This window comes from Artemia sp. Qi Xiang Cuo, chromosome 16, assembly GCF_049724085.1.
Source record: "Artemia sp. Qi Xiang Cuo chromosome 16, ASM4972408v1, whole genome shotgun sequence".
NCBI lineage: Eukaryota > Metazoa > Arthropoda > Branchiopoda > Anostraca > Artemiidae > Artemia > Artemia sp. Qi Xiang Cuo.
The window spans coordinates 29,927,945-29,949,264 of NC_142809.1; the positions used below are offsets into that span (position 1 = coordinate 29,927,945).

The 21,320-nt window shown below is 37.6% G+C and overlaps 1 protein-coding gene across 1 annotated transcript in view; it reads right to left on the reverse strand.

Annotated features, from left to right (window-relative positions):
• The window catches only part of LOC148942770 (coiled-coil domain-containing protein 77-like), a 58,332-nt gene extending 38,027 nt beyond the window's left edge, over nucleotides 1-20,305 (reverse strand). The window contains exon 1 of the mRNA XM_089102502.1: nucleotides 20,155-20,305. Coding sequence (XP_088958628.1) covers nucleotides 20,155-20,228 — 74 coding nt within the window. The 5' untranslated portion in view covers nucleotides 20,229-20,305. The remainder of the gene's footprint in view (nucleotides 1-20,154) is intronic.
• Between the last annotated feature and the right edge of the window lie 1,015 nt (nucleotides 20,306-21,320).

The following is a 21,320-nucleotide window of genomic DNA, read 5'->3' on the forward strand; positions in this document are numbered from 1 at the left end:
AAGGAGTGATCAGATTGAGCTGAAATTTCGAGGATACGCTCGCAGTTTCCAGGAAAGCTTATCCTCTAAATTTCAGCCCGATCAGACAACGTTAAAGGGGGGTTATGGTGGGAAATATTAACATGGGTTATTATAGAAAAACGAGGTTTTTTATGAATTTAAACTCGGGGGATAATTTTTTCGGTCTGAAAATATCAAAATACCCTAACAGGTCAAATTCTGCTTCGAATGAGTCCTCATTCACCCGGATCCGTTGCCAACTGTGGCCTGTAGGCGTGGCTAAAAAAAAGAAATGAATTTTAAGTGGCTATATTTGGTTTTTTGAAAACAGGGAAGGAATAATCGGATTGAGCTGAAATTTCGAGGATAAGCTCCCGGGCCCTAGGAAAGCTTAACCTCTAAATTTCAGCCCAATCGAACAACGTTAAAGGGGGGCTGTGGTGGGAGGGTCGAAACTTCCAGCCCAGTTTACCCCATGAAGATAAAGTCGGAGGAGAATGAAATTTTGCAAGTTTCTTAGTTTGAGCATCGGCTACAAAATGCGATTGTCGCCATCTCTCTGCAACCTCTAGGACCTGAAATCGCTTAACATTGTGGTGGGTCGCCTCTTTATAGAGGCACAAGTGTGCCTCCTTGATATCAAATATTCCGAATTTTCGTATAATATACCTATTTTTGAACCACAGTGAAATTCCAAGAAAATATTCATAAAACCGGCAAAAGTACACGCGGATATACTTTTTATCACTTTTAATTAAAAAATCCAAGAATGGAACAATGAGAAATACATGAGGTGCGAACATTGTACTATAAATTATAGCCAGCGTTTGTTTATCAAAATGACCTTTCAGTCTGACTAGCAGTCCATAAGTTTTCCTAAGTTTTCCCAGTGCAGACGATAACACCAACTCCCGCGTAGCTTTTATTGTCGGGCCAAAAGGCAAGCCAAGGTAATTAATAGAATCATTATTAAAGATATTAAGTGATCCCACCCTAATTGAATGATGCTGGAAATCACTGTTATTATTTGCCTAAGCCAGAATTTAGCCATCTGTATTAACCAATCTTTTCTCAATGAAAATAATCGCATGTCCCGTTTTAGAAACTATGTGTTGTTTTCTGCAGTCCATACATTCGTTTATAATACTGGAGCTGAAACAACTCCATTTGTTTAGCCGGGTATGTCCCCCGGATCTATGCACTGTAATGAAGGATTGGCATTATTTTGGATTTGAATACCTGTTCTAGCATCTTGAAGCTATTAGCTTTCTTTAAACTAGTATTTTTATATAGTTTAAACATGACTGCTTTGCCTTTTGCAAAACTGGCTTTACTATTTTTTTCCAGGAGTAATTAGCGGAAAAATGACAAGTCAAATAACTTGCTTCTTTTACTACCCAGGTCTCTTTCCCATTAAAATAAAACTTGCGAACCTATTCATAATTGCTTCTTTGTTACTAAAAGCTACCATTATTTAATTGCAATCTTTTCAGCTCTAGGTAATCCAAGGCAAGATTTAAAAAAGGTTATGCATGCCATCTTTAGTTTTTCCACCAATGCGATGTCAACTGCAAACAAAATCATTGAAAAGGCCATTTTCTCTAGATTGACTATAACAGGCACACCTACTAAAAAAGAGAAAATAACCTAGGTGATAGTGAACTACCTTGCCTCAATCCAATATTACTACAGAAAATCCTGGAAATAAAATTTCCCAAACCCATTATCCTGTTCTTACCCATATTCAGAATCCAAGCTTCAGTAAAATACCTTAAAACTACACTCAAAGATGAGATTTCGAAGTCAATTAATGATACTAGAGCACCGATGCCCACACTTGAAGATCAAGCGACCGATAAATGCTCGATTTTTGATGTGCACGCTGAAATTCAGACCATCAAGGAGGCACACTTGTGCCTCTATAAAGAGGAGACCCACAACAATGTTAAGCGATTTCAGGTCCTAGAGGTCGCAGAGAGACGGCGGAAATCGCATTTTGTAGCCCAAGCTCAAACTAAGAAACTTGCAAAATTTCATCCTCCTCCGACTTTATCTTCATGGGGTAAACTGGGCCGGAAGTTTCGACCCTCCCACCACAGCCCCCCTTTAACGTTGTCCGATTGGGCTGAAATTTAGAGATTAAGCTTTCCTAGGGTCCGGGAGCTTATCCTCGAAATTTCAGCTCAATCCGATCACTCCTTCCCTGTTTTCAAAAAAACAAATATAGCCACTTAAAATTCATCATCATCATTTCTTTTTTTTCTTAGCCACGCCTACAGGCCACAGTTGGCAACGGAGCCGGTTGAATGAGGACTCATTCGAAGCAGAATTCGACCTGTTAGGGCCTTTTGATATTTTCAGACCGAAAAAATTATCCCCCGAATTTACATTTACGAAAAACCTCGTTTTCCTATATTGGCCCATGTTAATTTTTCCCACCACAACCCCCCTTTAACGTTGTCTGATCGGGCTGAAATTTAGAGGATAAGCTTTCCTGGGGTCTGGAAGCTTATCCTCGAAATTTCAGCTCAATCTGATCACTCCTTCCCTGTTTTCCAAAAACCAAATATCAAGTTTTTTGGGAATTTGCTTGCGTCGAAAATAGCTTCCATTTACTAAAAAACCTTCACTATTGTGTCGCTATAGTCCAGCGGTTGATACTTCAGACTGTCAGGCGGAAAACCCGGGTTCGAATTACTATCAGAGCATATTTTTTATATACTGAATTTAAACTTTAAAAAGAAACTCAGTTTCTTTTTTAAATTATTTGAAAAAAATTACGTTTTCTAAAGAGTTAAAGAGGCTGAGTTACAAGGTCGACCCTTAAAACGTACAGGGATTAGGAGGCACAGTTGGGGGGCTGTTAAAGAGGCTGAGTCACAAGTTCGAACCTTAAAACGTACAGGGATTTGGAGGCACCCTGTACGACGTGATTTTAGTATTCAGGAATTAAAAGCCTTAACACAAGAATGTTAAAGAGCGGGGGCTTTAGGGGGGGGCTGCCCCCCCACTTTAACTCCTGACACGATCAGCTAACAGTTAGTCAAGCAATAATAAGTAATAAACTGTACAAAAACGTGCAGAAATTATTTGAAAAAAACTACGTTTTCTAAAGAGTTAAAGAGGCTGAGTTACAAGGTCGAACCTTAAAACGTACAGGGATTAGGAGGCACAGTTGGGGGCTACCACCCCCAAACCCCCGCATTCGCAGTCTTTAAATAAAAAAAAAAGTTCTTTAAACTGAAAGTAAGGAGTGACATTAAAACTTAAAACGAACAGAAATTATTCCGTATATGAAAGGGGCTGTCCCTTTCTCAGCGCCTCGCTATTTATGCTAATATTTGACTTTCCCACAACTCTATTTTTGTTAAACAGTAAACAACTTCAGCATAAATAGCGAGGAGTTGCGGTGGGGCCCGCACTTTTTATATACAGACTAGTTTCTTTTTATTTTATTTTTCCAATTCGCTCCTTACTTTTAGATTAAAAAACTTTTTTTTATTTAAAGGCTGCGAAAGCGGGGGTTTGGGGGGCGGTAGCCCCCCAACTGTGCCTCCTAATCCCTGTACGTTTTAAGGTTCGACCTTGTAACTCAGCCTCTTTAACTCTTTAGAAAACGTAGTTTTTTTCAAATTATTGTGCAAAGAGACTACCAGTACGAACAATAATTTTGCCCAACATCTTGATAATGGAGTTCAGCGTCTTTTTGCCGAAGAGCGGGATAGGCAACGTAGAGCTCTGAACATAGTTGCGTATGGTATCCCGTCACAACCAGACTAACCGCTCTACATCCAGTCGTACGTCAGCCACAAATATAAACTTCCAAGATATTCGAATTGCAAATGTGAAAAAACTTCCCATCCCTGAAAACTCAGTCTGCAAATGTGCGCCCACCACCTATCCTCTTCACTGTTCCAAGTGTAGAACCTAAAAGGCGATCATCAACCGTTCTCGTGAACACCGCGGAGATATTCAGTTTCGCGGTGACGCATCAAAGGCCGAACGTGATAAACATAAAGCTCTCATAGATGCACTAAAAATATATTCGAATTGCAAATGTGAAAAAACTTCCCATCCCTGAAAACTCACAGTCTGCAAATGTGCGCCCTCTACCTATCCTCTTCACTGTTCCAAGTGTAGAACCTAAAGGACAATCATCAACCGTTTTTGTGAACACCGCGGAGACATTCAGTTTCGCAGTGACATATCAAAGGCCGAACGTGATAAACATAAAGCTCTCATAGATGCACTAAAAAGACGAACAACTCTGTTGAAACATATCTAATCATTTCCAGAGGTCAAATTGTGACAAAAAACGTGGAACAACAGTTTTCTTTCAGAAAGAACACAAGTTGTAAGAATTCATGACTCTCAAAGTGTCCCTCATTTCTTCTTGTCTACAACTGTTTTCAGCAGTGTTCCCCATGGGACCATTCTTGGGCAGAGTCTCTTCAACTTCTATATAAATGATGCATCCAACCTTCTTTCAAACTTCCTCACTCTTTATGCTGATGATTCAAATTTTTGTTGGTAAAGCAGCTTCACCCTCTGACCTGCAATCTATCCAAAAGGGCCATGACATTCTTGGTACTTGGGCTGATACATATAATCCATATCAACAATCACAACTCATATCAGCAGTACCATCTCCAAGGTAGCCCCCTCTTTGCAGTTTCGGAAGAAAAAGGTCTTAGAGTCACTGGTGATTGTCAACTTAAATTGAGCGCCCATGCAAAATCTGTATCATTGTCTGCCCTCAAATCTCTTGGAATGATCCAAAGAATCACCTCCAGCCGATGCCCATAAGTATTGATGAAGGTCTACAAGGAACTAGTTCACCCGCGTCTAGAGGTTGGAATGTACCTGGAATCACCCTACTTCAAGAAGGACAAAGAAATACTAGAAAGAGTACAACAAGGAGCAGCCAAAATAGTCAAAGGCTTCAAACAAATGCCATACAAAGAGCGTTTACGTCATTTGAAGCTTCCTACTCTCACATACCGGAGGAAACGTGACAACATGTTTATGGCCAACAAAACTGTTTCCATAAACATTCTCCATGGTCTCCTTGCCCCCTAAGAACGTTCTGGGCCTAGACAACATTCCAAGAAAATCTTCAACAAACACTCTCAATCCAAGAAGGATGCCATTTCTTCAGCCAGCAAGTAACAAACATGCGGAATAAAAATTCTGAAGATACAGTTGCTGCCGATTCGCCAGGTGCGTCCAAGTGAAATCTCGACAAAGAATGGCTACAGCAAGAGTTCCTGTACAATTGGGAAGCTGTTGAGTCCTCAATCCAAATGTAGCAAACAACCGCATCAAACAACCAACAGAAGTCATCAAAAAGCAATACAAGGATGGGAAATCCTTAGATTCGCCCCAAGCTGCAAATTAAGGCAATGATATCATGCTGTTTCTGAAATAGATTAGCAATAAAATAAAAGGCTTCCCAAGCTGAATCTTTTCTAGACATAGACTATAGAACATAATTTCCTTAAGGAAGTAAACATCATTTTCTTCCTTCAATGGCATACATCAATTTCCGAAACTAAGTCCTTTCAAGCAAACAAATCAAGAAAGATTAAGGGGGGGGGAAGTAATTTTTGCCAAAATTAAGATAGCTGTCTCTAGTACAATAGTCTGAGCCCTAGACATTATTGTTTATTTGAAATTCTGAACGTAAAAAGAATAGAGAAATAAATAAAAAATGGACAGAAAAAAACAAGCAAACATGTAGGCTACATAAAAAAAAAAGAAAAACAAAATGCAAAAGTAGCCTAACATGAGAAAAATAAAAGAATGGCAGCTCTATTAGGCCTATAGTTCAATCAAGAAAATTGAGCCATGAGAGATTTATTGTCTTTTTTTTGAAAACTCATGCAACTGCAATTTCTAGATCTGCTTTGTTACATATATGAATTAGTCTTGACTTTTAGGTCAATATTGGTAGGACTTAAATGGAGTAAGTATTTGGTAAACCAGAAAAAAAAATTGAACAGACTTTCGCTTAATCAACTTAAACGAATATTTTCCAGAAGGGTATGGCATACAGGATATGATGCAGTGCAACATTGTTGTAAAACTTGGCAAGGTGGAAAGAGGTGAAACAATTGAACCATAAGATGTGCACATTTGGAAAGACTGTGAGCACTAGGGAAACCATAAGCATGGCATATAGTGGTGCTGATGCTGATACGTAGGCTCCCTAATGACATATGGCTAATTGTTTTATTAGCAGAGGCAGCAAGGGATATTACCTGTGTTTTATTTGAAAAATCGTAGTTTTTGATGGAAAGAAGGACAAATTCCAACATAAAATTGCTTCACTGCCTAAGCAACATGTAGTTATAAAACTGGTGAAAATAAATCACCTGCTGATATTTCCATAAGTTTGTAGGGTTATGAAAGACTAGTGCTTTAGTGAAAACATAGAGCCCACTCATAAGAAACAAAAATGTTTTATTCTTATAAAGTAAAAATTATCCTAAGAATGCTTTATGTTTGCCCAATAACGTATGCAGATAAGTTGAAAAATATCCAAATCTTACTTAATTTGTAAAGTAAAAAATATGCTAATGCTTTATGAGCAAAAATGTCACAATGCTTTATGACACTGTACAAAAAATATGCTTTGCTTTGTGTTTGCAGCAAGGTAATGTTTTCAGTACAAACATAGGGACAAATCATCTGTTGGTTCGTTGCCATTAGTTTTATAAATAATATTGCATAAGTTGTTAACCAATAATTTTCTTCATTTTCAGTTTCAACTTTGATCTTCAGTTTCATTAGAAAAAAAACTGTTTTTATTGGTTTTTGATTATTTTTAGTCCTAAAAAAATGCATAAAACTCAAATAATAGATCTAAACTTTTATGTCACTACTTGTAGGAACATGGGGGAAATGAGATAAATATAAACTTGCTTGTATACTGGAGATTGAGGTTATTAAACTCATTTCCTTACCTTAAATTACTTTTAAATTGATTAGATTGCATTACCCAGGAAATAAGGAAAAATCCTACAGAGTCACTGGTCAGTGAGGATGGGGAGCCATTGTCTCAATTGCATCAATGGAGGGAGCAGTGACAGCAATATGAGAAAGATTGTTCCAATAGGCAGTCACTCTACTGGAGAAGTAGTGGTTGCAGACTCTGGTATCTGCCCTCTTCTGGGACAATACCTTGCTATGCCCCCATGTCCTCGAGGATTCAGCAAATTGAAAGGGCTTTTGACAAGAGGAGTCAGCAATAAAAAGCTTATAAGTCATTATGACATCGCCTCTTCAACATCTATACACAAGCGTTGGGACCCAAAGCTTATTCAATTAAGAGTCTTGCATCCACCAGTAGGTTTTCTTGCCTGTCTCTAGACAGATTCAATTTTCTACTGATAACCCTTGTTCAGTGGCATTGCAAAAGCACATCCCAAATTCAAAATTCCGGAATCAATCAATTGACTATTCCAAAAAAAATTATATAGGCTTTTTCTGCCATCCAGTTTTAACCACCCTTTTAGCAGCTGATTTTTTGTTTGCCGTTGAAAATAAAAGTTTCAGCTAATAATTTTTATAAACAAATTATTTGGGTAGGGACTAGCTAAAAGAAAAATGCAAATACAAGCTAAACAAGTATGCAAACTAAAAACATAATATAAAAAATAAGCATAGCCAAACTATGCCAGAGTGTGCCTGGAGACATTAGTATAAAACCAGACAAGTTTCTAACTGAGAAATATTAGCTGCCATAGATTCTCTATCATGCATAGAAACTGGTCATCTTGCAAAGCTACATTGTCCGTTTTGAAAATTGCACTTCAAGATCTTCGACAATTTTCTACAATAATAATTTGCTTTGTTGGTGGGGAAAATGGGTAAAAATAAATAATGCAAAACAGACAATTTACATCCAAGCATGAGAGGTGAGGGGCAGGGGTGAACCCAGCAATAAATTTTGGAGTGGGATGGATGTTTTGAACAAGGGATGGTAGTACTGGTTAAAAAGGAAAAAACAAAGTTTTTAGAATATAAGGTGCATCCTTTTTCGAGACAACACTGTAAACATGTAGTTATAAAATAAAATCAAGCCGCCTTTTTTGTCTTGGGCTAATTTCTCCAAAATGTCTTCTATGTTGATTGGAACATCCCTCTGTATGGATAATCAGACAAATCTATTAAGACGTTCCCGACCTAAGGCGCTGCTGGCATAGGAGTGCCAGGAACTGTTGTACCAATCTTCAGAAATCGATGTAGAGTGAAAAAATTGTTCTTATCACATTCTTTTAAGCAGGTTATGAAATATTTTGGTACCACGTTTACCGACTGTATGCACATTCTCCTCCACAGAGCTAACTCAGCTTGCAAGCTTCCTCTATAGCTGTGTTTATCAAGATACCAAAAATTAGTCAGAGTATCCGATATTTTTTCTTCCTCGAAGGAAAGACAGTACTGAGGAAGTAGCTATTGTAGTTCCTATTGCAGTGACTCCAGCAACTTTCTGTGGCTAAGGAGTCGCTGATGCAGCTGCTGCAGAAAGTAGTCCATAAATGGAATAAACACAAAAACTCGGTAATACATTTCAGGATCCTCCGACGCTGTTGCGTAATTATTCCTTTACTTTTGTTTTGGAGCTCATCTGGCCACTTTAATGCTGATTTCATAATCTTGACACGGTTCGGTCTTTTCAGTAAAAAGTGAATGAAACATAGCTTTACTCTCTTTCTCATGTCTCTAGCCTTGCTCTGAAGTTCGTCAGAGTGTTTAAGAAAGTATACGAGATCTATTGTTTCTGATTGCAAAGATGTCAACAAATTGTAAGACAGACTAAAAACTTTACTAACAGAACCCATAGGTGCAATCAAATTGCATCTCTCAATAGCAGACAGCAAAGAATATGTTTTGCTTAAAGATTCAGAGTCTGAATCAGGATGTTCTTGAATTTCCCTTATAGTCTTACAGATAATAATGAACATCTCTTTAAACAAGATGATTGTTTTAAGTGCTCCAACCATCGAGTCTCACAAAATTTGTTCAATCTTATCATGTTTTTCCCACTAATAAGATTACTTTCCTGATCAAAATGTTTGAAAATTGCAGAGCGTTTGGATGAAATTCTAAAGAAATTAATTGCTTCTTTTGAATAGTCAGTGATCCAAGGCTCGCTATCGTTCAAAAAAAGGGAGGGAGTGGCTCACATCAGCTGCAGTTGGTCTGAGGGTGGATTTTAGGGTAATTAGAGGCGCTGGTAACGAATACCCAGGTGCACAAGTTCGCAGGCATGTAGAACATGGTCATTTTAGCCTATAAAGTCAAATTTGACCAATAACAACGTCATACCGCTCTTGATTTTTTTACACGGTAAAATAACTGAAAACTTTATAAACTTGATATATTCTGAATTCTAAAAACAAGTACTTTCACCTGTTACTTTTAGTTTTCCTCCACAACCTTTATTTTTTTAGTTAACCCATATTCAATTTTGAAAACAAAGTTTTCTTAAAATACCTTTTCTTAGTTTTTTTTTGTTTTTTTTTCTGAATTCTGCTTGTCATTACGAGTCAAACTATATGCCTCTTAAGCAGCTATTTATTTTTTTCTAAATAACGTCCTAGCTTTCAGAAATTAGCCCACAATGTCCAAGTTTTTTTTCTTTAGCTGTTAAGAAAAAATGAAAGCGAATCAAACTACACATCATTCGAACCGTCAGGATGACCTTTACACGTTGTTAATAAAAACAAAGACGAGACTTGAATCTGCACGAAAGTATAAGCGTTTGAACAAGAAACCCCCCCCCCCCCAAAAAAAAGAGAAAATTTTCTGAAGTGGCGTTTAACTCGAAATATTTTCAACACAATTTGTAATTTTTATCTCACCAAAAGACAGATCGCTCTTTTCTGTATCAAATAATGTATTTAGATTCTATACAACTAATATTTTTAACCAGAAAAAAAAACAACAACAGAGCCTCGTTCTGCGATCGCATGCACGAATTTGGTTTCCACAGAAATGAAAAAAAGCCAAGCATCTTACGTATCGGGTTTTAATTGCATAAAGTACTTTGCCATAAAAGGCTAATTTCTCCTTTATAGGCTAAAATCATAATGTTCTAAATTAGTGCGAGCATGTGCCCCCTGATATTCGTTTAAGCACCTTAGATTATCCCAGAATCTGTACTCAAACCAACTGCGGCTGATGTGTGCCACCCCCTCCCTTTTTTGAATGATAGCGAGCCTTAGATCACTGGCTATTGTATAAAGTACTAACAAATATGACATAAAAGGAAAGGATTTAGCATATTTATCTGATCTAGCTGAAGGTAAGGATTCCGGCAACAACAATTTTAGGGAGTGTCAGTTGTCTTGCGTGAGGTACACCATGTTTGTACAACTAGTTCTGAAGCATGTAAACAGATAGGTGATGGACAGCATTGCTTCGCTTGTCTCGAAGTACAACGAGTCCAGATCTACCATAAGGAATTATAACCTCTGGATCAACTATTTAGATTTTATCCGTACCGGAAATGACTATCTTTATGCTGAAAGAGCTGCGGACTGGGGATCACACTTAAACGCCACAAAAGAGGTGATTCCGATTTCCTTCGCATCTGGAAACCATAAATACGCCGCAGCTGAGCTTAACTACCTAGAAGAAATGCTACGCCTGCCTGAAAAGGCGCCAGAAGTTCACAGAGTTGGTAAGAGGCAATTTTGTTGCTAGGAAAACAACCAAGTCGTTTTGCAGCATTGCATGCAATCTGGCTTTAGATGTATACGAGTCTGAGTATATGAGTCTGACAATAAAATTGGGTTATGGACTTGGTAGAGTTGCTAGGAAACCCATTCAAGACAACGAGAACAGAGCTGCACAACTTTATGACAGGGGATAAAGCCCCAGAAGCCGTAGCAAATAGTCTGCTGAACTTCCGAGACATTGGCTTCGAAGCCATGAGCTCATATCTCGAAAGGACATCCACGAAAGTAAAAGTTGGCATAATGCAAACTTTCACCTCTGTTGTCAAAAAAGGGAAAAAAGAAACAGCCACAAAAAAAATGAAACTGAGGGAAACTGATGGGAAACTGAGCTGCTTAAACGAGCTCTGCATCTTGCAAATTGAACACAAACTTCGTCCCTCTGTGAGCTGCTGAAGTACAAGCTACAGCCATATCCGGCCTCACTTGCAGCATTATCATCAAGTCGTAGGGAACCTCAGCTACGTACTGGTACAAGGTCAGCCTTGAACGACATTCTGCAACAGTCTGACTTGCAGTCATGCAAGCCTGTTGCCACACACCCAAAGCTTGTCAGTCTATACATTTAGTTGGTGACAGGTATGACAGTCTTAGTGACGATAAAACCCGTGATGATTACTCTTTCAACCTCAAAGAAGCATCTGGCTGTCGAGAAAGAAGAGGAGATCCTAGAGAAAATATTTTCAGCCCGTTCACTTCCTCCAGCAAAGTTGCAACACTCTGGGACGGGATTCTCAGTAGTCGCTCAGCCAAAGGACAACTCTTGAAAGTTATTTTCGAGATCTAGGACTACAAAATTTCAACCCGTCTGATGTTTCATCTTGCTGGAGGTTTCGAGAGTCGATATAGGGCTGTTACAGTTACGCCCCATGGAAGCTCCGTTGATGACGATCTCTCGTCTGGCCATGAGGAAGCAGACACTCGGGTGTTATACCAACAGCAGCTGCCGGAAGACGAAAGAGCACACTTGTGATAAAACAAGCCAACAATACTGATATCGTCTTAATAGCTGCATACTGCTTCCAGTATATTGCTAGTCTCAGTCTCAAGCGACTCCTGGCTAGATTTCTGTCTCATTGCATGACTATCGACGTATAAGCATACAAAATAGGAGCGAAATTTTGCTAAGCCTTAACACTTGTCTATGGCTACAATGGAAGTGATATCATAAGCTTTCGGTATGAACCGGGAAAGGTCCGCTTTTTTAGACCTGCCATGACCTCGGAAAATTTGTTGGGGTCTTTAGGTGATGAAGTTTGAGCCCTTGTTGAGAAGTAGTCATCTGTGCAAAGTGATGGTTTAGTCAACGTCTGTAAGCAGCTTTTTGTTACAGTGTATGGCAGAAGTGCAACTAACTTCAATAGTCTGAATGACTTTTGAGCACATTTACACCCAAGATTGGAGGATTTGCAGTGTTTACCACAAACTGATAACTCGTTTCTGCTTCATTTGAAAAGGTGCATGTTCCAGTCACTGATTTGAATCCAAAGCCACAAGCCCCATATTCATTTACCTCACCTACCAATATGGGCTGGAGAATTGAAGATCATCAACTAAAGCCAGACCTAGTTTCTGCGATGCCGCATGGGCTAGCATCGCTTTCTTTTTGCAACTGTGACAAGACAAAGTGCGGCTCGCGCTGCAGATGCTCCAAAATAGGTTTCTGTGACAGCGCATCCAAGTGTGGAGCATACCCCCAAAAATGCCTACTTTTTGATATGAGACGAGTCCGAAGACGAAGATGAAAAAAGTAAAGCGCCTCGTTTTCAGTAAAGCGCCAATGGTACAACACATTTTTGGATTTTACAGCTAAAAAAGGGAAAATAACCCAAACCATTCTTAGTAAAGATTTTGTTCGTTTCAGGCTTGAGTTATATGTTCAATTTAAGGTTTACTCATTTTAAAATTTATCTACTAATTTATATTATTAGCTTACAACTTACATAAATTACAATTCTTGTCCCGGGTGCTATGGAAGATTTCTCAACCCCTGATTTATAGTAATTGAAATTTTGGACCATTTTTAACAAAATGGTTATCTCAAAATTTTTATCGGATGTATTTGAGGAAAATGGTGTGGGGGGATATATACCCTCCAAATCACTTTTAATGACTCTTAAGAAAGTAACTAGAACTTTGAATTTCCAATCAAACGAGCCATCTCTAAAGTTAATACGACCACCCCTTACATATAACCTTATATGCCCTCGGGGCATAGCTTACAACACTTGCCCCACGGCAACACAAGTTACAACCCTGACTCTGGCTTGGGGGGGATGTTGACAACGAAGTTTTTGTTCTCTTATCGTTGGACTATTTCAAACACACTGGGTATCTCAAAATTTTCATTTGATACATTTGGGGAAAAAAGGGTGTTTGTGTCAGGGGAGGGGGGTAGATGCCCTCCGTTAACTTTTGACTCACAAAAAAGTAACTAGAGCTTTCAAGTTCTAATCAAATGAACCATATTCGAAATTTATATGACCACCCCTTACATAAAAATCTTATACGCCTCCGGGCATAGCTTAAAACACTTGCTCCCGGACTCTAGGGGTTGTGTCGACCCCAGAGTTTTTTTTATCTGATGTTTGAACTATTTAAAAAAAATCACAATCTCAGAATTTTGTATCAGATGGATTTGGGGAAAAAAGGGCTGGGGGAGGGCTAGTTGGGCTCGGATCTCTTTTGACTCTTAAAAAGTGAACTAGAACTTCCTGTTTCTAATCAAATGGGCCACCTTCGAAGTTTATACAACCACCCCTTACATAAAACCTTATACGCTTCCGGGGCATACCTTAAAACACTTTCCCCAAGGCTCTGGGGGGGGGGGTGTCGATGCCAGAGTTTTTTTAATCTGATTTTTGAACTATTTTAAAAAAATAACCTGAAAATTTGTAAGAACCATATTGGCCCCTAGAGCATAACTTACAAAGCCTCTCCCTGGGCCCTGGGGGGTTACGTCGACATCGGAGTTTTTCTTATCTGAACTATCCTTATCTGAAATATTAACAAAAAAATGGCTATCTCAAAATTATTATCAGATAGGTTTTGTGAAAAAGGGTGTGGAGGGGCTAGTTGTCCTCGGATATCTTTTGACTCTTAAAAGTGAACTAGAACTTTCAGTTTCCAATCAAATGAACCCTCTCTGAAATTTATACAAGCATCCTTTTCAAAAGAACCATATATACCCCATAGATATAACTTACAACACCTGCCCCCGGTCTCTAGGGAGGGGGGTTGGTTGGTTGTGTTATCAGAGTTTTTTTTTATCTGACCATTGAACTATTTTTTTAAAATGGCTATCTCAAAATTTGTATCAGATGGGTTTGGGGGAAAAAGGCATTGGGGAACTAGTTGCCCTCTGACCTCTTTCAAATCTTAAAAAGTGAACTAGAACTTTCAATTACCATTCAAATGAGCCCTCTCTAAAGTGTACACAAGCATCCCTTCCATAAGAAACATATATGCCCCCAGGGCATAACTTACGGCGCCTACCCTGGCCCTGGGGGGTTGTGTTGACAGCAGAGTTTTTGTTATCTAACCTTTGAACTATTTTTAACAAAATGGCTATCAAAATATTTATCAGATGCATTTAGGGAAAAGGGGCGTGGGAGGGGGGCAGTTGCCCTCAAATCTCTTTTGACTCTTAAAAACTGAACTAGAACTTTCAATCAAATGAGCCCTCTCTGAAGTTTTGACGAGCATCCCTTCCATAACAACCAAATATGCTCCCAGGGCGTAACTTACAATGCCTGCCCCCAGGCCCTGAGGGATTGTGTTGACCCTGGAGTTTTCATTATATGATCTTTGAACTATTTTTCAAAAATGAGTATCCCAAAGTTCTTATCGGATGGGTTTGAGGAAAATAGCAGTGAAGGGGGGGGGGGGCTAATTGCCCTCCTATCAAAAAGGCTATCTCAAAAGTTTTATTGGATGTGTTTGGGAGAATGATGGGCGTGGGGGGGGGGCTAGTCACCCTCCAATCACTTTCTACTATTAAAAAGGGCACTAGCTACTCCAATTTCCAATCAAATGAGCCCTTTTCGAAGTTTCTATGACATTTCCTTTGATACAAAGTGCCCTCGTATGGAAAAAAAATACATTGTGCCAACATCGTTCTTTACTTAGGCAGCGCAAGATGTCTTTGTTTCTCTTCAACTTTGTTTAATGTGTAAACAGATAAATAATAATAATAATAATTTATTTGTGCCCGCTCATGAACAAAAAATGACAAGCGGAGTAAAAAGAGAGAAAAAGGAAACAGCAAAGAAACTACAGCAATCAAAATCATACACATTATAATACCACTCTAACTAATCAGCACAGTCATAAAGGGTGTGCACCGGCAATAACTCAGATAATTTTTCGAATGATATTTTTCTAGCCTGATTTTCCAGATCTGGAAGAACTTCAGTCGGGTCACGCAAATTATACAAGCTCAGGAGACAAGTGTTATGTTCATATAACGGGTACGCAGCAAAAATTTCAGATACTTGCAATAAACTGATCAAAGTTTCACTTTTTCTGTTGCCATTAACCAATCCCATAGCAGTGAGATATATAGAAGATGTGGCAATACAACTGCTGAATAAATTCGTGATATCATTTTTCTATTGTAACTATACTTGAGTGCTGCTAACTTAGCATAACTAACTTGAACTGCAGTAGATACCTATTTGATAATCAGGGTCCTAGAACTGATGATGCTAGAGCCATACATAACACCAAGGTACTAAAATTGATGCACCCACAATATTTTCGTTCCATTAATGATGACATAAGGCTCAATTCTAGATATTAGACTACATGAGGGCAACTGCTGATAAATAACCATGAACTCTGTCTTTTGGGCATTCACTTTGAGACCTAAGCCATTGTACCCACCAATCAACTGGTCAAGGTTACCCCAGAGGCTTGCAAGGTTACTACTTATCATAAGCACATCATCAGCGTAACATAAAAAAACTATAATCACTAAGTCCTAGGAAGAACCCTCCATATATATACGCTTTGTTACTGACAAAGTAATAACATTGAACATCACCGGATTAAGAATGGATCCCTGTCGAAGCCCTCTAAAAACCCTATAGGACTAGATAATTCTTGACCCAGTTTAACCCAGATAAATGAATATCGATACCAATAAGAAAGGCAAGCTACTACATAAGCGTTAAAACCATTTTTTGATAAATTAACAAAAACCTGGGCTTGAATTACCAAGTCGAAGGCAGACAATATATCAACACTACACACAAACAGGGGGCTCCCCGAACTTCCTGCTTTCGAGATAATACGCTTCAAAACCCGATAAGCAAACGTGCAGCTCAGATTTCGACGGAACCCAAACTGACGGTAATCCAAAGGGCATGTTGAAACTATTTCCGGCAAAATAATTCTTTCTCAAACTTTGCTGAGGGCTGTAGATACTGTATTGGGACTATGACCAGAACATTCACTTGGGTTTTTACCCTTTTTTGGGATATTACTCACAACACCTGCACAAAATGATTTGGGACAATCTGCAGAATCTATACACATTTGATACAAGAGTGTTAGATGTTCTAATAGTAGTGTAGAACCATTAGACAGATGTTCAGACGAGATTGTGTCAAATCCAGGAGCTTTCTTTCTCTTTAGCTGTTTAATAGCAACCTTAACATCAGCTTTCTTAACTGCAAACAAACTTCTCTTTTGAAGCTGGGGTTCTAGTTTACTGTTCTGTTTGGACTCACTAGCACTTTCAAGACTGGGATCCGAAAACGGATGAATAATGTTTTGACCATACATCTTCACTAATATTTGTAGCCGATGGCTTAGGCTGCGGTTTTGATTTTGTGAAGCAATTCCACATACTGGTTGGATTAATTAAAGTGTCACTTGATGTTTTCTTTGCTTTGTTCATTTTGAGATTTTCGACTAGCAAATTACAGTTTCTTTTTGTAGAACAAAACAAGTTATGCAAAATACCTGACCTAGGCTTACCTGATTCACAACATACATGATACCATAGCTTTGCGCGTTGTTTTGCAACTTTGACTGACTGACACTCCTTCCAACCCGACTGATGAGTTCCTTTTTGCACTCAACAGTTTGGCACAGCAGCCGATTCTGCAACTTACATAGCATGGATGATTTCCAAACAGTATATATCTAAAGCGGTTGGGTCTATGGTACCATGCATCAGTAGATGGAAGGGCACTTTGATTTTGTTCAAGATGTTGTTGCAAGTTTATACATAAACTTCATAGTTTATCTCATGCCACTCAGTCTTTGCGTAAAACATACCACTGGTATCTCATATCAAAGTTGGGCTAAATAGAACCCTGAAGTATAGGCCAAGATGGTCACTCGCAACATGATCAGAGTCAACTTGAACTGAACCACTCAACTTTAAGTTTGACAGTACATGGTCAATGTTGCTGGTAGAACCAGAGTTATGAATATATGTGAAATATGAATTATTATTCAGTACAGAATTATTATGTACTGCAACACAGTCAGGTAAAGAGGCTCTTAAAATGTTGGATAGTTTACCTGGTAGCATGATGTTGCACTGGATATCACCACATATAACATACTGCCTGTTACCAAGTCTTTGCGCTAATCTGCCTAAGCAGTTACAAGCTTCAGCAAATTTCTGCTCTGATTGGATATTGTTCATATTTGTTGGTAGGCACAAATTCACAAGAAAAAATCTGGTAGGAGCTTGGAATTCCACTGCCATGTAGAAATCACAAGATTTAAGGAATTGAAATTGTAGGCAGCCATCAACAATCACTGCAGTACCACCAGATGGCCTTCCCCTGCTGTAACAACGCTTAGCTTTGTGAATAAATACAGATTTGCCCAGATATTGCTGCAGGAGTCCAAAATTATCACAGGTAAGGAGGTGCTCTTGAAGACAAAAGACTTTATAAATTGAACACAGTTCACAAATATAATCAAGCTTTCCTGCATTATGACCATATATGTTATGGGAAAAAATGTGGTCATTATCACTATTCAGATAGTGGAAGCAAAAGACTAAAAAAATTGTCTCAAGTATAGGAACAAAATTGGATAATCATATGGAGTGTAATCTTGTGACCTAGTTCATATGCTTTTTTCACATTTTTGCATATATGTCACAAGACTAGGTTCTCTAAACACTATCTGGAATGGGCCACTTCCTCTCAGCTTTAATGATACAGCAAAGATTTCTTTGTTGTTCACAGTGAAAATATTGTCAACATTTGGTCATTCCAAAGTTAGTCTGTCATTTTAATCCACTTTAAAAGTTTTAGTTTTGACTATCCTTTGTCTGGAAAGTCCAGAATCCTTGAAATATGTCCTACTTAACATTATTAGAAATTTGTGACACCAAGGAGTTTCACTAGCATTTTGGGTGGGATAGGGTCTAAAAAAATGGGAGTGTCTAATGGGGGGTCTAAAATACAAGAATTTTAAAAAGTTTATTGTTATTATAATTGACTTAGTGGAATTTACATCCATATGTAAATTCTTAGTCTCATCCTAAACATGGGTAGCAATTTGATGGGGCAACTTTGATATTTCTATGAAATACTTCAAGGATCAGCAGGTAATCTACACATTAATACCTTGAGAGAATCTCTTACCAATTTCATTAATCAGCACTAGATATAAGAATGGTCCTAACAAGGTTCCTTAAGGAATTTGACACAAAGTAGGGAGGGGATCAGAGAGGATATTTTTGTATTTTACAACTTGGGATCTTTTTGAAAGAAAACATATACAACATTTACTAACAGAGGGTCTACTTCTAAGTTATTCAGTGATAAATGAGTTAAGATGTTGTGATCGTATAAGTCAAATGCTTCAAAATATGAACATGGTATGAGCCTAAGTGGCAGTTTTTCAAATGATGGAAAAATCTAGCATCTAGCATCAAATCAGTATAACTACAATTTAACAAAAACCTTTTTTAATGCTTTCTTTTCACGTGAAATATTATTAGAAATAATAATCATCGAAATCCCTTGTTGTTGAGAAAGAAACCATAAATTCAACAACTGTTTTCCCCAGAGGACCCTTGAATTTTGACACCAATTGTTTCTTGTTTGTTTTAAATGTTCAGTGAAGTTTCAACAGAGTCACCTATATTTTGAGAGGGTCTGTTGCTGTCTGTTGAAAATTTTGTCAAGGTTACTACCAGATATTCTCAAAAGAAATGAATCTTATGATAGAAGCCAATATCTATGTTTGAATTTGGCTGAAGGTGCATTTTCAGTCAGGCTGGTATTCCACTACATCAGACAAGAATTTTTGACATTAGGAACAAACTTTTGTCAATATAATATTAGTTGCCATTTTAAGTTGATTTAATCAAGAAAAGCCAGTGTGGCTACATTTTAGAGAAGATCAGATGAATCTTGATGCAATGGTGCTGATCCCAACTTTTTTTGAAAAAAAAACAAACAAGTAATGACAGTTTGAACATTACATAGCTAAAAAATTGTTGGCAGCTAATTTGGTTTCAAAAACAGAAAACTGATTGAATATTCTTTTCTTATATAACTGTATTGGATATAGTGTCCATGTTTTACACTGTCAAAATATAATAATGGCTTCAAGAGATGGTGTTCAAAGTCACAACTAAGCAGAGTTATCCTGTTTTGAAGGAAAATTTTGACAGTGGTTCCAAATCTGAACAGTGGTTCTGTATATATATATATATATATATATATATATATATATATATATATATATATATATATATATATATATATATATATATATATATATATATATATATATATATATATATATATATATATATATATATATATATATATATATATATATATATATATATATATATATATATATATATATATATATATATATATATATATATATATATATATATATATATATATATATATATATATATATATATATATATATATATATATATATATATATATATATATATATATATATATATATATATATATATATATATATATATATATATATATATATATATATATATATATATATTGGTATATTAGGCTAGCCTGTAGACTTACTCCTGAAAGTTTCATTCTCCTGACATAACCCCTTTCAAAGATAGCCAAAAGTAGCTAAAGTAGAATTTTACTACCCCCCCCCCCCAAAAAAAAAAACCGCCTTGTTCTAAATGCTTGTCCAAGATTAGGGTCCACTAAAAGTGGGACTAGGCCTGCAGGCTAATGCATAGCAAGAAAATCATCAAATTTTTATACATATCCAAAGGCTGTGTTGAGGAAACAGGGAGAGCAAATATGTTAGGATATATTTAAAATATATCATAGTAATTTCTACTATACAGAGTAGGCTACCCTATAGTGAGCCAGTTTCCTAGACCCTAGGCCTAGCCTTTTTCTTTGGACTAGCCTAGAAAGCAAACCTCTCAAAAAAGTTCTGAAGCTCCTCGTAACAATCTTTCACAGCCTTTATTTTAGATTGCATGCTATCCCCCATTGCTTTTTCTTGAACTTTTGAAGACCATTATCAAGGTAATTAAACTTTAAAAAGTAGCCTTTTTAAATTTTCTTGTGATTTGCCAAAGTATCAAAAATGGATGGTTTGGGTGGCGATTGAAAATAAGGCAAATTACAACGTTGGTGCCATGCATTTTTAGAAGAAGTTCTTTCTCATTTCTCGCTTATAATCACCTCCTTCGTTTATTAAGCCTATTTACCTCAGAGGTTGATAGGCTTAGGGCGCCCATTCAACCTGTGAGTTCAGGCGACTTTTTGTTCATAAGCTGTCAACCTAAAATTTATGTCATCAACCCATTTTGACTCCAGTGGGCTTTTCCGATAGACAAAAACCAGTCTGTTTGAAAAAAAACTCAGTCACATACTTGCCCACAAGTCCAGTGGACATTGAGTCAGTGAGGAGTCAAACCAGTGCTTCCACTTTGTCGGATTTTTCCGACATTGTCGGATTTTCGGCCCTTTTGTCGGACAAAAAAACATCGTGTCGGACTTCGGACTTTTGTCGGATTTTCAGTAAAAAACGGATATTTTTCAGATTTGTGTATTTTTCTAGACTACTGGAGTCTCCAACTCCAATAAAAAAGGATTTTCAAACTAGTAAAATTAGAAGGCCAATTCTTTTAGGGATTTTCAGAAAGTCATTAGTGCTGGCGGCGATAGTTTGACAAGGCACAATTTTTGAAAATTTACACATGCTGTGCTTCAATCTGCTCTGATATTTCAGTTAATTCCAAGATCTGAGGAAAGTTGAGGTGAGAATTTTTTCCAATGGCAGTATAAGATTAGAAAGTCTATTGCCAACATAGTAGCCTACAGGAGAGCTAGGCCAACATGGTTTAGTGACACCATGTGCTTCACAGGTTCAGAATGTTTTAAAATCTCAAAATAGCCTACTCAAAAGAAAAATGCAAGTTGGGTCTGGGTCTAGGTATGTAGATCGGTAAAAGACTGGTAATTCTGGCAATCTTCTTGAAGTCAAGTTTAAGTCTAAAAGAGAAATTACCCAGAATTTGTCCAGAACTGATCTGCAAAGCACACTTGAACCATCGTAGCAATCCTGAGCAGCACTATG